We start from the raw sequence: 22,827 nt of genomic DNA, 5'->3' as shown, positions 1-22,827 counted from the left end.
TTTATTTCTACTGATCAAGCCGTCGTAGAAATAATAAGCGAGGGGGAGGGAATTACCAGTGCTGTCATGGTGGGTTATTAGAAACCGAATTACCGGTAAGTCTAATTCTATTTTCTCTAATAACCCCCCATGACAGCACACAGGAGGTATACCAAAGATATACTAGGGAGGGACAATAGCCTGAAGGACCTTCCTTCCGAAGGCTAAATCTCCAACAGACATTAGTTCTAGTCTGTAGTGTTTGGAGAAAGTATTAATTGAGGACCATGTGGCAGCTCTGCAAATCTGTTTGATGGATGCGCTTGCTTTTTCAGCCTAGGAGACAGATATCGCCCTTGTAGAATGGGCCTTGAGCTTTGCTGGAGGAGGTAGATCCTGGATCTGGTAAGCCTCCGTAATCGCCCTCTTAATCCAGTTGTCTATTGTGGATTTTGCGGATTTCTTTCCTTGGTTTGGACCTTGTGTATGGACAAATAGGTTCTCGTCTTTCCTTCCTTCTTCTGTTTCCTGAAGATAGTGCAGTACTATTCTCCGAACGTCCAGAGTGTGGAATTCCATCTTTTTTGTATTTTGGGTTGTCACAAAAAGATGGAAGGATTATCTGTGGAAATTTGAGACCACCTTAGGTACAAATGAAGGGTCAAGTTGGAAAATTAGATGATCTTCCAGGATTCTCAGGTAGGGTTTGTTGACCGAAAGGGCCTGTAGTTCACACACTCTTCTGGCTGTAGTTATTGCCACCAGGAAAGCCGTTTTCCAGGTCAGCCTGTCCAGTCTTTTGGTTGATAAGAGCTCAAAGGGTGGAAGGGTTAACCCTTTCAGAACAATGTTAAGGTCCCAGGGGGGAACCAGGTCTGTTACTCTAGGGTGGATGCGGGTGGCTGCTGTCATAAATCTTCTCACCCACTGATGTTCCGCTAGTCTTTGATCGAAGTATGAACTTAACGCTGCTACCTGGACCTTAAGCATAGGTGGATTATAATGAGGGCAATCTGGGCTACCGCCCGGGGCTCCAGGCCTCCAGGGGGCCCGGGGTGTCCATGGCCAGATTGCCCTCATTATATGTGCGGCGACGTGGCACATACCGGCAGAAAGTGGTGGTGGGGCCCCCGGACCGCTCCCCCAGCAGCGGCGCACGGCCGCTACTTCTTCTTCGCCCGGGCCAGCACTGCAGCTGTTAACTTCCCTGTGCTGGCCCGGCCGCGTCACAGCTAGGAGACACGGCCCTGTGCGCGGCCGTGTCTCCTAGCTGTGACGTCACGCAGTGCGCGCTCGGCCTGCACTGCTGCACCGGAGAGGAGCAGGAGGACTGGAGCCGGGGGATGGTAAGTGTGTCAGTGAGATGGCGCCGTGCGGCCTCCCGCAGTGTATAGATGGCGCCGTGCGGCCTCCCGCCGTGTATAGATGGCGCCGTGCGGCCTCCCGCCGTGTATAGATGGCGCCGTGTGCTCAATATTGAGTTATACAATTAATGTAAAGCTATGTGCCCATGATGCAGAAATGCTCCGGATTTTTTTTGAGCGTTTCTGCATCTCCCTGGCAGAAAAACCGCATGTGGATTTTACATGCGTTTTTCCTGCCAGGGACAAGCGGATGTGAAGCATTCTTCACATGCATTTCTGCATGCGGGTTGACAAGCGCTTTCCAAGCTATTTTAGCATCACTTGGAAAGTGCTTGACAACTTGGTCACACTATATAAATCCATGCAACCGGAATGGATTTATATAGTGTGACCGTAAAAGAATGGTAAAAAATAAAATATATAATTACCTTCTGATGGCCTGCCGACGTCAGCAGTTGCGTGACTCGTCACATGACTAAATGACGTCACGGCAGGTCCTTTTCCGACCATCGTGAGCTGCCGGCAAGCCAGGACGCATCGGATAAAGACACCGGGGGCCATCAGAAGGTAAGTATAATATATATATTTTTTATTTTATTCTTTTTTACAGGTTCCATGGTACCCGGGTGTGGAGCAGAGTCTCCTCTTCTCCAAACAAGGGTACCATCCGCACATTAAAACGCATGGAATCCGCATGTACAGATGCAGTGATGCGGATTCCAATGCAAGTCAATGGCGGCGAAAACGCCGCGCTTCCGCAAAATAATTGGTAATGCTGCGGATTTTTCTGCAATGATAATCCGCAGCGGAAATTTCCGCAGCATGTGCACAGCACATGCGGACTATCATTGGGTAACATGGCAGACCTTCTACCAAGCGTTTTTTAAGCGTTTCTGCAGCGGAATTGCCGCTGCGGAAACGCTTAAAAAACGCACAGTGGGCACACAGCCTAAAAAAAAAATTATTATAATTAATATTGTGCCAAATTAATTTCACGTGAACTATCACATGATCTATCACAGGGGATCATGTGACGTACGTGTGTGTGTGTGTGTGTGTGTGTGTGTGTGTGTGTGTGTGTGTGTGTGTGTGTGTGTGTGTGTGTGTCCTTCTAAACTGCCCGGGGCCCTTGCTACTCTTAATCCACCCCTGACCTTAAGAGTACTAGGTCTGAGACCTTTGTCCAGACCTTCTTGTAAAAAGTCTAGAATCTGAGCCACATCAGCCCTATGAGGGTCTGGGCGCATGAGTGCACACCACCTTAAGAAGGTTTTCCAGATCTTATGGTAAATGATGTTCGTTACAGGTTTCCTGCTCTTCTGGAGAGTTTTGATGACTTTCTCTGAGAGGCCTCTTGTCTTTAATATCAGGAATTCAGAAGCCAGGCAGTTAGGTGTAGTCTCTCGGGATCCGGATGGTGAATTGTTTCCCTGAAGAAGGAGATCCTTGATGGGAGGAAGGATTAGAGGGCTGTCCACACTCAGACTGGTTAATGTTCCGAACAGACCTCTTTTTGGCCAGCGAGGGGCCACTAGGATTACTCTGGTCCCTTCGGTCCTTATCTTCTGTAAGGTTTTTGAAAAGGATAGGTAGTGGGGGAAAGGCATACGCTAGTTTGAACCCCCATTTGAAAGCGAATGCGTCCACGCCCAGGCAAGGGCCGTTTGGATCCAGGGAGAAATATTGAGGTACTTTCGAGTTCTGGTGTCCAGCGAAGAGATTTACCTCTGGATAGCCCCATCTCTCGACTAACATCTGGAAGACGTCTGGGTTTAGGCTCCACTCTCCTGGATGAATCTTTGTTCTGCTTAAGAAGTCGGCCTGGATATTGACTTAACCTTTGATATGAAGAGCTGACAAGGATAGATGCTCTTCGGCCCAGGAGAATATTCTTGCTGAGATTGCTTTTAAGCTTTCGTATCTTGTGCCCCCTTGATGACGAAGGTGGGCTATCGTGGTGAGATTGTCTGAAAATATCTGTGAGATTTCTGGACCAGAGGCTCTGCTGCTCTGAGGACTTCCTCTACGACCTTTAGTTCTCTGAAATTTGATGAGCGCTGGCTCACCTCTTTGGTCCATATACCCTGGAATAGCTCTTGGGAGATCATGGCTCCCCATCCCTTTTCGCTGGCATCCACATATATGGTTACCAGCGGATTCTGGATCCATTGTACTCCTCTGTTCAGATTTTTTCCGTTCAGCCACCAGAATAGAGAAGTCCTTACTCGTGGTGGTATAGGGATTCTCCTGTTCTGAGACCGTGGGGATCCGTCCCAATTCGTAAGGATGTGGGTCTGTAATGTTCGGGTATGCGCCTGAGCCCAGGCCACCATCTGAATACAGGATGTCATAGACCCGAGGACCGACATGGCGTCTCTTAAGGATACTGATCTTTTGGTCCTTAGGACATTGATTTTTCCTTTTATCATGACCTGTTTTTGTTTGGAGGCAGGAATGACATCTGGCTGTGCTGGCTGTGGGAATCCAATAGTACCCCCAAATTGTTTTTGTCATGGAGGGAACCATCTCTGATTTTTTCTGGTTCACTAACCAGCCCAGAGACGATAGGATCTGAGTGGTCAACTGTAGATGTTCTCGGAGTACTGGTACTGAGGGCCCGATTAATAACAGGTCATCGAGGTATGGTACTATTGAAATGTTCTGACCCCTGATATAGGCCATGACTTTTGTAAATATTCGCATGGCTGATGAAATTCCATATGAGAGAATATTGAATTGATAGTGGACTATTTGATCCCCCTGAGCCACTGTGAATCTTAGGAACCTCCTGTGAAGTGGATGTATGGGGATGTGGTAATATGCATCCTCGAGGTCGATTGTGGCCATGACATGGTACTGTCCTATCAGGGGGACAGTCGACTTGATGGATTCCATCTTGAATCGTTGGTAGTGGATATACTGATTCAGTGGCCTTAGATTGATTATAACTAGGTGTAAGCTATTTGTTTTTTTTTATTAGGAAGAGTCTGGAATAATGTCCTATGCCTCTCTTGTAGGAACCAGGGATATGACCCCTGAGGACAATAGGTCTGTTAAGACCGGATATCAGGGTGGCCTGACGACTCTGTGGAGAGGAGAGCGGTGTTAACCTTATCCTCTCTGGAGGATAGGAGGAGAAATTTATTTTTACTCCGAACTCGACAACCATCAGGACCCATGGGTCTGAGCAGATTTCTTTCCACAGAGGGAGAAAATTCGAGATGCGGCCCCCGACTGTCCTGACGTCATGGTCTGTTCTGACGTTGGTTTTGGGAGAGAAAAAGATTTTTGCCTCCTCTACCTTTTGGGTAGCTCCATCGTCCTGTTTTGCCTTTACACCTATATTGAGGGGTCTGCCCTTGGGAGGGACGAAAAGGCCTCTTCCTCACATTCCTAGGTTCCGGGAGGGCCTTCTTGTCTGAGGCCTTCTCTAGAAGATCATCTAGGGCTGGCCCAAACATATATTTCCCCTTAAAGGGGATGGAACAGAACTTCATTTTTGATGCCACGTCGCCGTTCCAGGATTTCAACCCTTCTTACAGAGTTTGATAGCCCAGATGCTCTTGCCGCCACTCTCACGGATTCTGCAGAGGAGTCTGCTAAAAACCCCGCAGCCTTCTGTAGAAGCGGTAGGGATGCCAAGATGTCTTCTCTGGGGATGTCTGAAACTAGGTGTTCCTCCAGTTGATCTAGCCAACGAGCCATTGATCGAACTACGCCCGTAGAGACTGCATTGGTGCTTAATAGTGTTGCCGAGGTCTCCCAGGATTTTCTGAGTAGTCCCTCCATTTTGCGTTCCAAGGGGGTCTTTTAATTGAGAGGAATCTTCAAAGGGCAGTGTGGTTTTGTTTGCTACTCGTGCAATTTGGATATCCACTCTTGGGACTTCAGACCAGCATTCTGCGTCTCATTGTCTACAGGAAATCTATCCCTTAACTCTGTAGGGGTATTTAATCTCTTTTCTGGAGATTCCCACTCCTCTAAGACTAAGTCCCTAATACTGTGGTGTATAGGGAACACCAATTTTTTCCTGGAAAGTAGCCACCCAAAACATCTGATCCTGTACTGTTTGGGGCACTTTTTCTTCCTCGACCTCCATAGTTCTCCTTACTGCCATGAGGAGTTCCTCCAAACTATCTGATGGAAAATAATAGCTCTCTCGTTGGGAGTTATCAGGGGTTGGACTTCATTCACCTTCCTCTGGAAGATCTTCCGAGACATACACTGCTCAAAAAAATAAAAGGAACACTCAAATAACACATCCTAGATGTGAATAAATGAAATATTCTCATTGAATACTTTGTTCTGTACAAAGTTGAATGTGCTGACAACAAAATCACACAAAAATCATCAATGGAAATTAAATTTATTAACCAATGGAGGCCTGGATTTGGAGTCACTCCCAAAATTAAAGTGGAAAAACCCACTACAGGCTGATCCAACTTTGATGTAATGTCCTTAAAACAAGTCAAAATGAGGCGCAGTATTGTGTGTGGCCTCCACGTGCCTGTATGACCTCCCTACAACGCCTAGGCATGCTCCTGATGAGGTTGCGGATGGTCTCCTGTGGGATCTCCTCCCAGACCTCGACTAAAGCATCTGCCAACTCCTGGACAGTCTGTGGTGCAACGTGACATTGGTGGATGGAGCGAGACATGATGTCCCAGATGTGCTCAATCGGATTCAGGTCTGGGGAACGGGCGGGCCAGTCCATGGCTTCAATGCCTTCATCTTGCAGGAACTGCTGACACACTCCAACCACATGAGGTCTGGCATTGTCCTGCATTAAGAGGAACCAGGGCCAACCGCACCAGCATATGGTCTCACAAGGGGTCTGAGGATCTCATCTCGGTACCTAATGGCAGTCAGGCTACCTCTGGCGAGCACATGGAGGGCTCTGTGGCCCTCGAAAGAAATGTCACCCCACACCATTACTGACCCACTGCAAAACCGGTCGTGCTGAAGGATGTTGCCGGCAGCAGATTGCTCTTCATGGCGTCTCCAGACTCTGTCACGTCTGTCACATGTGCTCAGTGTGAACCTGCTTTCATCTGTGAAGAGCACAGGGAACCAGTGGCGACTTTGCCAATCCTGGTGTTCTGTGGCAAATACCAAGCGTCCTGCACAGTGTTGGGCTGTGAGCACGTCGGGCTCTCATACCACCCTCATGGAGTCAGTTTCTAACAGTTGGTGCAGACACATGCACATTTGTGGCCTGCTGGAGGTCATTTTGCAGCGCTCTGGCAGTGCTCCTCCTTGCACAAAGGCGGAGGTAGCGGTCCTGCTGCTGGGTTGTTGCCCTCCTACGGCCCCCTCCACATCTCCTGGTGTACTGGCCTGTCTCCTGGTAGCGCCTCCAGCCTCTAGACACTACGCTGACAGACACAGCAAACCTTCTTGCCACAGCTCGCATTGATGTGCTATCCTGGATTTGCTGCACTACCTGAGCAACTTCTGTGGGTTGTAGAGTCCGTCTCATGCTACCAAGAGTGTGAAAGCACAAGCAACATTCAAAAGTGACCAAAACATCAGCCAGAAAGCATTGGTACTGAGATGTGGTCTGTGATCCCCACCTGCAGAACCACTCCTTTATTGAGTGTGTCTTGATAATTGCCAATAATTTCCATCTTTTGTCTATTCCATTTGCACAACAGCATGTGAAATTGATTGTCAATCAGTGTTGCTTCCTAAGTGGACAGTTTGATTTCACAGAAGTTTGATTTACTTGGAGTTATATTCTGTTGTTTAAGTGTTCCCTTTATTTTTTTGAGCAGTGTATATCTGCTCTTGAGAGTCTTCCTCCCCTCCCTCTGGCGGGCTAATCTTCCTCTTTTTGGCTGCTGAGGGAGTAGATGTAGAACCCTGACTAGGTGAGGGTGTAGGGAGAGTGACCGAGGCTAAGGAGCATCTGATCTCCTGACGTACAATCCCCTTTATCTCTTCCATTAAGGAAGGTTGTTCCTGCCTGATAATCTTCTCCGTACAGTCCTTGCATAGGGCTTTCTATTGGAGGACGATACTTTTTTTGTACAGATGGGACATCTGCGTGACGGTTTAACTTTTTCTCCAGATGCAGGTTCCTTGTCCCCCTACAAGAGAGGGGAGAAGGGGACGGGAGCTATAATCACTATTTCCTGCATCTGGGAGATGGACTACCAGTGCCATACTTACTGGGACCGGACCGGTACTGGGCTCTACAGATGCAGAGTGAGAAGCTTCAACAGACATGGTTTTGTCCTACCTGTTGATGTCTTCCTGTCCAGGGCTCCTTTTATGGGCAACCGGACCAGCGCCTCCCTGTTTAGAGGGCTCCTCCCCCGGTGTCCAGGTGAAGATTTCTGATCACCGGCGGCATTCCGCTCTTCTTCCCCCATAGTCTTTTGATGCGGTTCACAGTGGAACACAAACTGCCGGAAGTGACACGTCATCATCCACCGCCCAGGGTCCGACGTCACTTCCGGCGCTCCACATCCGGGAGCCGGCATCGCCCGCATATCCAGAGGGGGAGAGGAGGAGGAGATGGACCGGAGAGCTCAGAGAGGCCTCCTGTCAGAAGATCCTGCAGACCTTGCCCGAGAGCGTGGACTGCAGGAGGGGGTCCCGAATCCGGAGGAGAAGGAAGCAGCGCCCTGAGGAGAAGAGGTAAAGACCGCTCAATCCTCCGCTGCCCGGCTAGTAGCTTTCCCCCAGTGCCTGTCGCCGGCCCAGCACACCGGGGATGACCTCTTCATCCCTGATAGGGACAGGAAATAACACTGGAGGGAGGATGTGGGAGAGGCTATTTAAACCTCTTTGTATTTCCTGTCCCTATTAGGGTGCGGTTACATCCTCCTGTGTGCTGTCGTGGGGGGTTATTAGAGAAACCCTAATTTCAGCCCTAAATTCCTGTTTTATCTGTTGTGGATGTTGCAGTACTCAAAATGATGAGCTCTGTATAACCCCACCCACACCCGATTGTACACAGGAAGCTGCCAATCGGTGGTGGAGGCAGGGTTACACAGATTAGCCTGACTGGTCTGCACGTAAGACCTAGTCAAGCAGTCATAACCTCCTGCTGATAAAACACTGATTGTATTGAAACTACAACACGCAGTCTAATAAGTGTCACATCCCTGTAATCAGGCTCCCTTGCTCTAGATTATTCTGTTCTCAGACTAAACCTGTTGACAGATTCCCTTTAATAGCTCCATTTGACTTCCTAAATAATGGTCCATATTCGTATTCTCTGTACAGTGCAACAGAATATATCCAGGCCTCACAGCTTATAAAATAGCAGAAATATCAGAAAAAAAAACTACATAAACCTACTAGTATACCTGCTTAAAGATTTTGTCTTGGTTTTTTGAAGACTGTTGCACTTTGGAACATGGCCGTTCTTCCTAGAGCTGGGGATTTTGCTCCTTTTTGTTCCAGAAGTTTTCACGTTCTCTTTTCTGCTTTCACAGTCGCTCTCTGTTGTGAGGTCAGTGTCTCTCTTAGGTTTCAAGATTTTTTCTTCCCTCTCAGTTTTGGAATTAGAAGACTGGAATATATAAATGAAAAGCCGTAAAATATGAAGAGAAGAAAAATCTGTGTGTTGTGCAGCATACTAAATCCTGCTATCAAACCTTCTTCAGAAGCTCGGATATCTGATCTTCTAACTTCTTAATCCTCATTTCTCGCAGCATGTTGTTGGCATCTTGATTTTTCATAAATTCTTGCTCGGAGGACGAAGTAGCATCCGTATAGCTACTTTTATATCCTGAGCCAGAGGTAACAGGTCGCTTTCGGTACGGAGATAAAACCTGATCAATTTGGGGTGTTACAACTGGAACATTTGTAGAATTCTAATGATACAAATGAAAATATTATTAAAAATAAAGATAACTGTTTGCGGACCATCCAACAACCTAAAATGTCAGGCCAATCTTGCATACAACTCTGCAATGACTTGAGCAGCTGGAGAAGAAGAGAGCCGGTTATCAGTGACGGCCGGACCCCACATAGCGGAAGCAGAGACGGCTTATTACCATTTCTGCCTTCCTCTACACAGGGTGCTGAATAAGCCCTGCGTGTACAGTATAAGAAACGCTGACACTTTCTCTCCAGAAGATATCTTTTCATCTTCTCTGCCCACAACGGTCAAATGCAATGATGATGTCTGACAGAGTCTGGTGATTTTTCAATGCGTTGGGAAGCATTTTGATCAGTTTGACAGTGCCGGCTTCACTTCTGAATTCAATGTAATTTAATGAAAAAAAAAAACTCTACCATGCAAGAAACACAAAACGTGAACATGATGGGTTGTCATGACAGCCAGGGGTCTGCAGAAGACTCCCATGCCGGTCATTATGATATTCCTGTGAAAGACTGCTTTCATAGGAGATGGGGATTTTCGCTATACATAGCAGCCTGTGCTATACATAGCAGGGCTTCAGCACTATCATACGATCGCTGCTTCAAGTCTCCTAAAGGGACTATAAAATACGGGGAAAAAAAAAAAAAGAGTCAAAATCACCCCCAAGTTGAAAATAAAACAATTTAAAAAAATACACATTTGGCATCGCTGTCTTCAGAAATATTTGATCTATCAAAATATAAAATAAATTAATCAGATCGGTAAAAAGCGTAACGAGAAAAAAAACTAAATGCCAAAATTACATTTTTATGGCAGTTGCAATAACAGGCAATCAAAATATTGCATCTATTCCAAAATGGTATCAATAAAAATGTAATCTCAGTGCGTAAAAAATAAGCCATCACACAGCTTCAGATCCTAAAAAAAGGAAAAGCTACAGGTCTTGGAAAATGGCGACAAACCCAGAAACTTTCATACAAATTTCAGTTTTTTTTTTTTGTTTTTTTTTTTACAACCTAAATAAAAAATAGACTATACATGTTTGGTATCTGTGTACTCATACTGACTTGGTGAATCATACTGCCAGGTCAGTTTTACCATATAGTGAGCATGGTAAATAAAAACCGCAAAACACTATTGTGGAATTGCACTTTTTTTTTTTAAATTTCACAGCTTAGAATTTTTTTCCTGTTTTCCAGTAACAATATGGTAAAATGAATGGTGTCATTCAAAAGTACAACATATCGACAAAAATATATAAAAGTCAAGGCTCCTGGAAAAAGGGGAGGAAAAAAAGAAAACGGGAAATGGCCATGGTGTGAAGGAGTTAAAGATCGGACAGTTTTTACCGATTTTGCACATGTGATGGTTTATGAACTAATCATCAGAAAAATAACCTTTTTTTTTCTGTTTTTTTGTGTGTCAAATGTAATTCTTTTGCAATTGTTTTCTTTTCTAAAAACAATCTGCATGTTAAAAAAATCTTGCAATTTTTACACTGGCCCCTGGGACTATTTTAGACTCCTACTTCATGTTCTGTACATATCACTTTTCAGCAGCCTCATTATCATCACAGGCAGGATAACAATGACTGTTAAAAGGATCCACCAACCCCAATAGGTGATGTCACAACTTTCCTTGTCCCCCTCCATTGTTGTAATACAAGAAATGGGGTCACCGTCAGCCTATTGCTCCAAATGTACAGTACAGACCAAAAGTTTGGCACACCTTCTCATTTAAAGAAATTTCTGTATTTTCATGACTATGAAAATTGTACATTCACACTGAAGGCATCAAAACTATGAATTAACACATGTGGAATTATATACTTAACAAAAAAGTGTGAAACAACTGAAAATATGTCTTATATTCTAGGTTCTTCAAAGTAGCCACCTTTTGCTTTGATGACTGCTTTGCACACTCTTGGCATTCTCTTTATGAGCTTCAAGAGGTAGTCACCGGAAATGGTCTTCCAACAATCTTGAAGGAATTCCCAGAGATGCTTAGCACTTGTTGGCCCTTTTGCCTTCACTCTTCGGTCCAGCTCACCCCAAACCATCTCGATTGTGTTCAGGTCTGGTGACTGTGGAGGCCACCCAATCACTCTCCTTCTTGGTCAAATAGCCCTTACACAGCCTGGAGGTGTGTTTGGGGTCATTGTTCTGTTGAAAAATAAATGATGGTCCAACTAAACGCAAACCGGATGGAATAGCATGCCGCTGCAAGAAGCTGTGGTAGCCATGCTGGTTCAGTATGCCTTCAATTTTGAATAAATCCCCAACAGTGTCACCAGCAAAGCATCCTCACACCATCACACCTCCTCCTCCATGCTTCACGGTGGGAACCAGGCATGTAGAGTCCATCCGTTCACCTTTTCTGTGTCGCACAAAGACATGGTGGTTGGAACCAAAGATCTCAAATTTGGACTCATCAGACCAAAGCACAGATTTCCAGTGGTCTAATGTCCATTCCTTGTGTTCTTTAGCCCAAACAAGTCTCTTCTGCTTGTTGCCTGTCCTTAGCAGTGGTTTCCTAGCAGCTATTTTCCCATGAAAGCCTGCTGCACAAAGTCTCCGCTTAACAGTTGTTGTAGAGATGTGTCTGCTGCTAGAACTCTGTGTGGCATTGACCTGGTCTCTAATCTGAGCTGCTGTTAACCTGCGATTTCTGAGGCTGGTGACTTGGATAAACTTCTCCTCAGAAGCAGAGGTGACTCTTGGTCTTCCTTTCCTGGGGCGGTCCTCATGTGAGCCAGTTTCTTTGTAGCGCTTGATGGTTTTTGCAACTGCACTTGGGGACACTTTCAAAGTTTGCCCAATTTTTCGGACTGATTGACCTTCATTTCTTAAAGTAATGATGGCCACTCGTTTTTCTTTACTTAGAATTTGTATTATGGCAAGAAAAAAGCAGCTAACAGTCTATTCAGTAGGACTATCAGCTGTGTATCCACCAGACTTCTATACAACACAACTGATGGTCCCAACCCCATTTATAAAGGCAAGAAATCCCACTAATTAAACCTGACAGGGCACACCTGTGAAGAGAAAACCATTTCCGGTGACTACCTCTTGAAGCTCATCAAGAGAATGCCAAGAGTGTGCAAAGCAGTCATCAAAGCAAAAGGTGGCTACTTTGAAGAACCTAGAATATAAGACATATTTTCAGTTGTTTCACACTTTTTTGTGAAGTATATAATTCCACATGTGTTAATTCATCGTTTTGATGCCTTCAGTGTAAATGTACAATTTTCATAGTCATGAAAATATAGAAATTTCTTTAAATGAGAAGCTGTGTCCAAACTTTTGGTCTGTACTGTACATGTGAAATTTGAGTTTAGAAAATCCGCAGAAGTCAGTGTGAAAACTGCAAGAATTTTATTTTTAACACTGATTATGGAAAAAAATGCTGTACATATTTCCCTATGATGATGTATTTTTGTATGACACATTACTAGAATGTATCAGGAGAAAGGCAGTTCTCTTCAATTAAAAAAAGTACACCTACGTGTCAATATAGAGCTCAGAATAGTCACCTTCATGTCCTTATCTGCAGCGTCACTGTCACATGTAATCAGATATTCCAGGAACTCCAGATTCGGCAGATCTGCTGAATCTATGTCAAATCCAATACCAGATTCACCCGATCTACTTACACCATCAAGGGCTTTTAACTGTGACACATTTCCAAGAATTAAATCTCGGTATCCTAAGCAGAAAATAATAAGATTCTTTAATGAAAGCCACAAAAGTGACAAGCAATGAAATGATTACTTCTCTTGTACTGATCCGGACTTAGGGGCTGTCTGGGCAAATATTATTCATAACCCATCCTCAGGATAGGACATCAATATCAAATTGGTGGGTGTGGGACACTGGGCACCCCCACCGATGAGCTGTTATTAGCTCCGGTGGCAGCCAGATGTAAACATTAACAGGGCTATCCGGGACTATTTTATTTTTTGGTTATAGGCCTAAGAACTTACCTTCCTGTTGTGCCCGGCGACGATCTCTATCGGCTAAGAGCGGTCACGTACTGCTTCTGTGGCTTCCAGAGAAGTCATGTTGGCAGATAAGATGCTTCTCTTTCGCTCTGCTCTGTTGACTGGGCGTCACTGCCAAGGTCATGCTGACTGATATCTGGCTCCCTGCTGCCCAACTGCAGGGAGCCGGCTGTCAATCTGGTTGATATTGGCAGTGACACCTCATTGACAGCAGACTGGAAGAGGTAGAGCTGCTCTGTTGACAAAAGGTCAAATGAAGCAGCAGAATTGTTGGCATCAGCAGTCCGTGACTGCCCTGAACCAGCGCCGGGCAGAACAGGCAAGTAGTTAGACAGTACTTAGCACCATGAGAAAAAAAAAATGAAATAGTTCCAGATAACCCCTTTAAACAGAGGTGAACACCATTCTTCCTTTCAATGTGTAGCGGTCACTGCTGGGTACTGTAGATCAATTCCAGTTAATAAAATTAAGAGCTGATCTGCAGTACCCAGCAAAGCCTGCTACACACTGAACTGAACTTTGCTGTTTGGCTCCAATCGAAGTCTACATCCAGATGGGAGTCTTTACTCATCACATGGTGTATATATATTCATTCAATCCAAGTGAAAATTCCAAAGTTTATATAATGAAATCATATGCAATGAAACAGAAGAATATTAGTGCCCATTTTTATCCAGTCAATTGGAAAATTGTTCATGGCAGGATTCTGTAATGTACAAAAGGCAGTCCATAAATGGAATAGAAAGTACAGGAATCAAATATCAATGGCAAGAAAATCAAAAGGTATGAGTTGATAAGAATACATTATACTATTATGCTAGTATCAAAAAATAATCTCAAAAACTGTCCGGAACTGAATGGGATGAATCACTCAGTGGTTAGCACTGCAGATTTGCAGCGCTGGGGTCCTGGGTTCAAACCCCACCAAGGACAACATCTACAAGGAGTTTGCATGTTCTCCCCGTGGGTATCATCCAGGTTCTCCGGTTTCCTCCCACACTCCAAAGACATACTGATAGGGAATTTAGATTGTGAGCCCCAATGGGGACAGTGATGATGATGTTTGTAAAGTGCTGTGGAATTAATGGCGCTTTATAAGTAAGCATAATAAATACATTTTGAAAACGCTGCAGTTCTTAAATTCAGTCAGGAAAAAAAAAAATTAGTGAGTGCATGAGATTGCTAAGATCTCATAGCTTTTGCTTGTGCTGTAAAAGGCATCTTATATGCATAAAAAATGCTGCATGTGAACATACCCTTAATGAGCTGTTGTGCAGACTATAAGCAGGGAATGGTTTTCATTACTACTTTACCTTCTGTAGAACACACAGGGTTGCCTTTTCCATCCTGCTCCAACGTCAGGTGAACTAAAGAGTGCAATCCCACCATGGTGTGCAATACTTGGTCTATGCTGCTAATGCAGTTGCTGTGCAGATACAAGTGGCTAAGTCTGTGGTTTCGTCCATGAAGGGCAAACAACCCTGAAAAAAATTACATTAAGAAAACACATAAAAAATGAACTTTCTATACAGATAACCTGAGAAGATACTACTGCAGTGTGAGAATTGCTACTTCTACAGCCAGTGATGGAAATTAAAAGGGTTGGTCACTACTTTGCCCTAACTGCCTTCGATAAGTAGCTCACTAAATACCTTGCTTTGACAGATCCTGCTGTAACCTGAGCTGCTCCCCTGGAGACACGATCTCTGGCTGAGAATCTGCTGCTTCCTCTGATGTCACGTCAGAGTCTCCCTCACTTCCAGGCTCGGGAAACTGATGGGGTGGGTGGGGCTTGCTGCAGTAGTGGGTGGGTTTGTCACATGGGTGGGCAGGGCTGTATTCAGCAGAGCTCACTCAGGTTTCTTTGAATGCAGCCAGCTCTCCCTGCATCTATATGTATGCACACTGCTGGCTACTCTGTGTAATGTATATACACCCTGCTGTATTCCCATTATAATGTGAATACATTCAGATAACTCCCTATCCATCCATTGATCCATCCCATCATCTATATCACTAGGGGGAAGTAGGGGACAGTCTTTATTATCAGGGTCGGTGTAATGGTGCTTTGTGCATTACTTCCATTCCCTGCAGTGTCCTGTACAGGAGATGGGACTGATGCTGTGTGTGACACTGGGGAAGGAGTGGGAAGGGTTAGGGCGCAGTTACAGGTCTGTGCTCACTGTTGGCTTGCAGCCCAAAACAAGGAATGATGGGAAATGTAGTAAGAAGAGAGCTGAGGATTCTGAAGAGGTACTGATCACTATGATAAAAGACCTGGTGCCAGGGCACAGGAAGCAAAGCAAAAAAGACATAAAACAACACGAAACTTGGCAGAAAAGGTATACGGGGATATTTAGGAGCATTATCCTTAGGCATTTATGGCAAAACCAGTAACTGAGTTGGGATAGTGGACAAACACTTTTAGGGTGACCACAGACGGGCAGATATCGCCTTATTTCAATCTTAAAGGCCATCTGCTTATTGCTGGAAACGTCATGCGTCTCTGATGCAAAATGAGAAGGAAGGTTGTATTATACATGCGAAAGATAGTGTGCTGCTTTGCGAGTTCATGTCAGATGCTACAAAAGCATAATTCCATTTTCCTTTTTGCCAGTCGTGATAGGCGTAGCCATCTTAAATCTCAAAACTGGCATTTTGTTGGGATACGTCATCACAATCAGATAAGCGGAGGCCTGACTCCCGCCAATCAACTGAATAAAGTACACAGGAAGTGACAGTGTGTAGTGGCCGTTTCTGGTAGTTCAAGTTCTTTCCCATTGTCTTATAGATCATTAGTTGTAAAGTCCTGAAAAACCCTTTAAATGGACTCTGTCAGCAAAGAATGACTGTTCAAACCAAGTACAGGCGCTCAGTGCATCATGGCGAGGCCAATCATTTAACTACATCTTCCAACTATTCCCGGCAGAGCTGTATATCAAAAAAGAGGAGGGTGAAGACTGAGTGAAAACAAGCAGATGGGAAGGTGAAGTTAAAAGTTTGGCCGCCATGATGCACCGAGCGCCTGTACTTGGTTTCAACAGTCATTCTGTACTGACCGAGTTCTTTTAACTTAAAAGGGGTATTCCCATCTCCAAGATCCTATCCCAATATGTAGTAGGTGTAATAATAATAATAATATTAGCAAATACCTCCAATTAGAAATGTAGTATAGTATTTTTGATTCACTATCTCTTTCCTCATGGGCAGGCATCATAGGACCTGAGGTATCCATGGTTACGACAACTAGCAACTAGCTAACTGTGACTATCAGTGGACGTAACCATGGATACCCAAGGTCCTGCGATGCCTGCACATAAGGAAAGAGATGGTGAATCAGAAAAAATATACTACATTTCTAATTGGAGGTATTTGCTAATATTACAATTATTACACCTACTACATATTGGGATAGGATCTTGGAGATGGGAATACCCCTTTAAGGGAAAGCTCTCATGAAAAAATGATCTATTGCTTAAATCAGGTTTTTGTGTTATATATTTAACTCCTTTCTGACGCGTGACCTAATAGTACGTCATGGTGACCTGGGCCGATTGGACCAATGACGTACTATTAGGTCATATGGCGATTTCGCCCACACACAAGCGGTGTGGGGCGATCGCCGCCGGGTGTCAGCTGTGACAATGTGCAGGGAGCGGTCCCTCAATGCTGCGATCAAAGTTGATAGCCGATACTCACCTCTCCTGCCGGCGTCCAACGCTGTCTGCCGTGGCTCCTGGATGTTGCCATGACAACATCCAGGTCACCAGACAGCAGGAAGATACTGTGGTCAGGTGCAGTGCATGAGCAAAGTATCTTCTCCCTCTGCAGCAGTGACAGCCTGTATAGCACAGGGAGCTGCTGCTGCTGCTCTCTATGCTATACAGGCGATCTGAAAATAAAATGTGAAAATCCCATAGTGGGACAAGGTGTAAAAGTAAAAAAAAAAAAAAAAAAATCAGAATGTGAAAAAAAATAAAAAAATTAAAAAAAAAAACAAACAAAACAAAACTGAAAAATAATCCAAAAAAATAAAAATATATTGTACCCATAAATAAATATTGTTGTGGGGGGGGGGGGACGACGACACACAATATAAGTACCCATATATGGTATTGCCGCATCCGGAACGAACTGTCGTATAAAACTGTCCCACTAGTTAACACGGTAATAATGCAAAAAAAAAATGCTTTATTCATCATACCGCCAAACAAAAAAATGCAAAAGACACGATCAAAAGGGTGAATGGAAATAAGTGGTACCGCTGAAAACGTCATCTTGTCCTGCAAAAAACAATCGGCCGAAAAATCAAAAAGTTATAGCTCTCAGAATAAAACCAATACAAAAAAAAATATTTTTTTCTATAAAAGTTTTTATTGTGTAAAAGAGCCAAAACAAAAAAAAAAAACAATATAAATGTGGTACCGTTGTAGTCATACTGACCCGAAGAATAACGCTGCCTTACCAATTTTACCACATGCGGAACGGTATATAAAAAAAAAAAATAAAAAAAAACCCACAATTCCGGAATTGTTGGTTTTTGTTTATTCTCCCTCCCAAAAATCGGAATAGAAAGATCAAAAAATGTCACGTGCCAAAAAATGGTACCAATAAAAAAGTCAACTTGTCCCGCAAAAAACAAGCCGTCACATGACTCTGTCGGACGAAATACGGGAAAATTATAGCTCTCAAAATATGGCGATGAAAAAACTAGTCTTTGCAAAAAAAGCGTCTTTTAGTGCATGACAGCTGTCAATCATAAAAACCCCATATGAATCTGGCATCTCTGTAATCGCACCGACCCGAAGAATAAAGCGGTCTAATCACTTACACCGCACGAGGAACGGCGTAAAAAATAAACTCTAGGGTTGGGCTGTATTAGGGTTGGGATTGTTTCAAGAGTAAAGAAAAAAAAAATGACGACGATATGGCGACTAATGTTGAGCGCAAGTACTCGCTACTTGAGTTTGTATAGGGTGCTCGGTTGTGCACCGAGTATCACGGGTGCTCAAGTGACATGCTCGAGTCTCCTCCCCATATGTTTTCAAGCTGTTATATAGCCAAAAAAACCTCGCTGGGATTGCCTGCTATGCACGAGCGATCCCTGCATGTTTTTTTTTTTTGAGTGTCTAATAATCGTGAAACATGCAGGCGGGGACTCGAGCACGTCACTTGAGCACCCGCGATACTTTGTGCATACCCAAGTACCCGATGCAAACTCAAGTAGCGAGCACTTGCGCTCAAGACTAATGACAACTTAGAATTTTGATAACATTAGGTCATCATATTGAATGTGTTGTACCTCTGGGTTCAAAATGTTCACTATACCCCTTTGATAAAATCCTTGAGGGGGCTAGTTTCCAAAATGGTGTCACTTGTGGGGGGTTTCTACTGTTTACCCGCATCAGGGGCTCTCCAAAAGCAACATGGCGTCCGCTAATTATTCAAGCAAATTTTACATTCAAAAAGTTAGCGCGCCTTCCCTTCCAAACCCTGCCGTGCGCCCAAACAGTGGTTTTCCCCACATATGGGGTATCTGCTTACTCAGGAGAGATTGCGCAACAAACTGCCCAATAATGCAAAATTGGGGGCTGAAAAACATTTTTGTTGCAAAAATGTGAACATTTTATTTTTACGGCTCAATGTTCTAAACTTCTCTGAAGCACCTGGGGGTGCAAGGTGCTCACCACACATCTAGATAAGTTCCCTGGGGGGTCTAGTTTCCAAAATGGTGTCACTTGTGGGGGGTTTCCACTGTTTAGGCACATCAGGGGCTCCCCAAATGTGACATGGCGTCCGCTAATTATTCAAGCAAATTTTACATTCAAAAAGTCAAATGGCGCGCTCTCCCTTCCGTACGCCCGAACACTGATTTGCCCCAACATATGGGGTATTGGCGTGCTCAGGAGAAATTGCACAATACATTTTGGGGGTCCATTTTTTCCTGTTACCCTGGCAAAAATAAAAAAATTGGGGTCTAAAGTAACATTTTTGTGAAAAAAGTTAAAATGTTCATTTTTATCTTCCATATTCCAAAAATTCCTGTGAAGCACCTGAAGGGTTAATAAATTTCTTGAATGTGGTTTTGAGCATCTTGAGGGGTGCAGTTTTTAGAATGGCGTCACTTTTGGGTATTTTCTGTCATAAAGACCCCCTCAAAGTGACTTCAAATGTGATGTGGTCCCTAAAAAAAAAAAAAATGGTTTTGTAAATTTTGTTCTAAAAATGAGAAATTGCTGGTCAACTTTTAACCCTTATAGCTCCCTATCAAAAAAAAAGGTTGGTTCCAAAATTGTGCTGATGTAAAGTAGACATGTGGGAAATGTTATTTATTAACTATTTTGTGTGACATATCTCTGATTTCAGGGCATAAAAATTACAATTTTGAAAATAGCGAATTTTCTAAATTTTTGCCAAATTTCCGTTTTGTTTTTTTTTCACAAATAAATACAAGTGATAAAGAAATTTTACCACAATCATGAAGTACAATATGTCACAAAACAAAAAAATCTCCGAATCAGTGAAATTCGTTGAAGCGTTCCAGAGTTATTACCTCATAAAGTGACAGTGGTCAGAATTGTAAAAATTGGCCTGGTCATTAACGTGCAAACCACCCTCGGGTGTAAAGGGGTTAAAAAACAGAAAATTGGTTAATGTTTTCTTTATTTAAAATTACCATCTTTATATTTTAAAAAAAAAAAAAAAAATTTCACACTGGCCACTGGGGGCATTTTTACTCTGATACTTCTGGTCTTTTCAGGGAGAATTTTCAGCAGTGACAGGATTGCCAAGTAACACCTCTATATACAGCTAATAGCACAGGATCCACCACACACAATAGTTGATGTCACATCTCACCCCACTCCCCCCCCCCCCCTAACTTTTACACCCGCTCATTAGATGCTTCAATAGAAAATGATAGGGTCAGGGTCTGACCACTGTGGCTAATGTACATGTGTTATTTCCTATAACAGGAAGTTAAGAGTCTAAAAAAATCCACTGTGAAAATGTCAAGATTTCTATTTTTTTTTATATAGATTGTGATATGTTAAAAAAGGCAAAAAATATTTAAAAAAATACAAAGTAACACAAAACCCTGATTTAAACAGGTTATTTTCTGAGTATGTGCACAAGAGCTTATGGAGTAATTAAACCCTTGAGAGCCTCTTCCTATTCATATTTATTGTAAAACCGCTTTGCTGCTCATATGTTCAGTGTCTTGAGTGTTTTTTCCCCGCTTCAGTTTTTGACAAAATGCCTGGTGAGGTCAAAAAGGGAGTGAAAAAAAAAGTTCTGTGAAGCGGCTCCTGATGGAATCCGCCCCAAGCTAGGCACTGTCTAATAAAAAGCCTGCAAAAAAACCTCTCCAAAACAGTTCTGAAGAGTTTTTTGGGGTACGTGCACATGGCATGTTTTTCCTGAAGCGGCTTCACTGACTGTTCCTCCGCCGGCAACTTTAACGCTGTACTTTCAAGTGTGCAAAGAGGGTGGCTGACAAAGGAAGCCGCCTGAAGAATGAGCAGGTCACTTCTTTTAACTGTTTCAGTTTCCGAAACTTGAAGCGGTTAAAAGAAGTGACATCAGACAGAACATGTCATTTTTACATTGCTGTGCATCATGTTCATTTTTTGCGTCATTTTCTCAAGATGCCATGTGAACATACCCTTGGAAGGAGTCTACTTTGCAGTTTTCCAATAAATCTTGGGTCCGATACATCAAAGTGTGTACACTAGAAAACTGGGGTAAGGCGTCAATCACTTTGCATGGTTGCTAAACTGCGCAGGCATTTTGCACCGTTTCAAGCGGCTATGCCAAGATGGGCGGAGCTAGAGGAGCCAGGCGAGAAGGGGCGTGACTATGTCCGCCCATCAAATTCAAGGAAAGTGGTGGCATTTCTTGTGCCATTAATGTTACTCCAGTCCCTAACTAGAGTAACATTTTGGGGAGGCACGAGCCACTGATAAGCTGCTCAGAATTCATTAAGTGGCACGAGACTCAAATTAATTTGGCGCATCTAATTTCAGCACACCCCTCGTTAGTACTGCATACCAGTCATTCAATGGAAACACTTATGGAGGAGCTTTTTTTAAGCAGATATTAAAGAATATAGACTTCAAAATCAAAGAGTATTCAGTATTTGAACAGGTTTATGATGTAGATTTTAAAGCAGGTCTGCTAAAAAAAATAAATTAAAATAATGCACGTAAACACACTCAGTGTGAACATACCCTTATTATTATCGCCGGTGTATAAAAATCTGTTATGTGACGGACAGTTATGTGACGGACAAGTGTATCAGACGTATCATGTATGTGTCTCAGAGATGGGTTAATAGTCAATGACTGGTAGCAGAAGTCTTAAAATCTGTGAGTAACCTGTCAGTACGGATCTGCAATGAATTTATCGCTTACGGCCTCATTCGGACAAGTATGGACCTCGATACACAGAAGGGCTGCGGGTCTCATGACCTAAACATGACAGCCTCATAGACATATATGAGGTGTAAAATTCCTGTCGGTAGACCGGCAGCCAGTCCATACACAGCCCATAATACACATTTACTATATTGTAGGTGCTGAAACATCCTGCAGTCCAGTGCGGCTCCAGTCACTCAAAAGACAATCCCAAAGCTCTAGTCCCCCAATACAGTATATAATTCAGCTAGTATCACTTTAAAAGGATCTGTCAGCAGGTTTTTGTTACGTAATCTGAAGACCGCATGCTGTAGGGGTTAAAGCACACGATTTCTGCGATGCCGCTCTTGCTTACAATGACTGTTTTAGCACCAGTAGTTTATCATTGCTGTGACTAGCTGGTGTGTGAGCCCTGGGCTGACACGTCCCCTCCTGTGATAGACAGCTCATTGCCTATGAACTTTGTACATGGAGATTCTGAGGAGGGCGGGGTTAGCTGTGGTGTGGGCGGGGTTAGCTTCCTCCGCTCTGCTTCCTGCTAAATCTAAAAGCTGTGATTGTGTCAAAATGGCTGCACCCAGTAATCTAAGTGATACATTGTTGGATTTAGCTTCTCTTTGCCTACATCAGGCTGCTCTCAGATGAGGTAGCAAACACCTGCTGACAGATTCCCTTTCAGTATTGTTCCTTTCTATCAAGATATTCAGGATAAACTTCTGTTCATTTTGATCACCATGTGATCATGTGACCTATGAAAATCGAATGGGTCTTATATTCTGTGAACGGAGTCACCATCTCAGACCTAAAAACTGCCAGTGTGATAAAATTACATTGACTGTATCCTTGACGTTCTCCAAGGGTGGTGGTACGGGGTCTGAAGCGCATACTAAAGGTAATTATGAGTTACACAGTTATTATATAGGAGATCATGGTTCAGTTTACTGTATATAAGAGAAGTACAGAGTGTGTCAGACAATCAGGTGGGGGTGCAGCTAAAGAAAAAACAAAAAGTCATGTATCACTTAATGGACTGCTTATTGCAGTTTTGATATGATCACTGTTTTCTCTGCTGCAGATCTACCAGTTCTCTGAATGCTGAGCTCTGTATAACACCACTAATTGGCAGCTTCCTGTGTACTCTGTGCATAGGCAGAAAGCTGCCAATCAGTAGTGGGATTATACAGAGTTCATACATATGGACTAGAGAGGAGTGGATCAATTCATGGGACTAGT

At 43.7% G+C, this 22,827-nt stretch overlaps 1 protein-coding gene across 2 annotated transcripts in view; it reads right to left on the bottom strand.

The window, feature by feature from the left end:
* The window catches only part of LRRCC1 (leucine rich repeat and coiled-coil centrosomal protein 1), a 93,742-nt gene that overhangs the window by 45,563 nt on the left and 25,352 nt on the right, over positions 1-22,827 (bottom strand). For both annotated transcript variants that reach the window (XR_012320167.1, XM_073679520.1), the window contains exons 5-8: positions 14,494-14,661; positions 12,713-12,885; positions 8,951-9,169; positions 8,660-8,865 (exon numbers count right to left, since the gene is read on the bottom strand). Coding sequence is in view for 1 of the 2 variants with exons in the window: in XM_073679520.1 (XP_073535621.1) it covers positions 8,660-8,865; positions 8,951-9,169; positions 12,713-12,885; positions 14,494-14,661 (766 nt within the window). In the remaining variant the exon portion in view is untranslated. The remainder of the gene's footprint in view (positions 1-8,659; positions 8,866-8,950; positions 9,170-12,712; positions 12,886-14,493; positions 14,662-22,827) is intronic.

Source organism: Phyllobates terribilis, unplaced genomic scaffold (assembly GCF_046119375.1).
Source record: "Phyllobates terribilis strain yellow unplaced genomic scaffold, ASM4611937v1 Scaffold_4__5_contigs__length_816908805, whole genome shotgun sequence".
Taxonomy (NCBI): domain Eukaryota; kingdom Metazoa; phylum Chordata; class Amphibia; order Anura; family Dendrobatidae; genus Phyllobates; species Phyllobates terribilis.
Note: the sequence above shows the minus strand (reverse complement) of the source record. Positions and strands in the feature narration are given on the sequence as shown.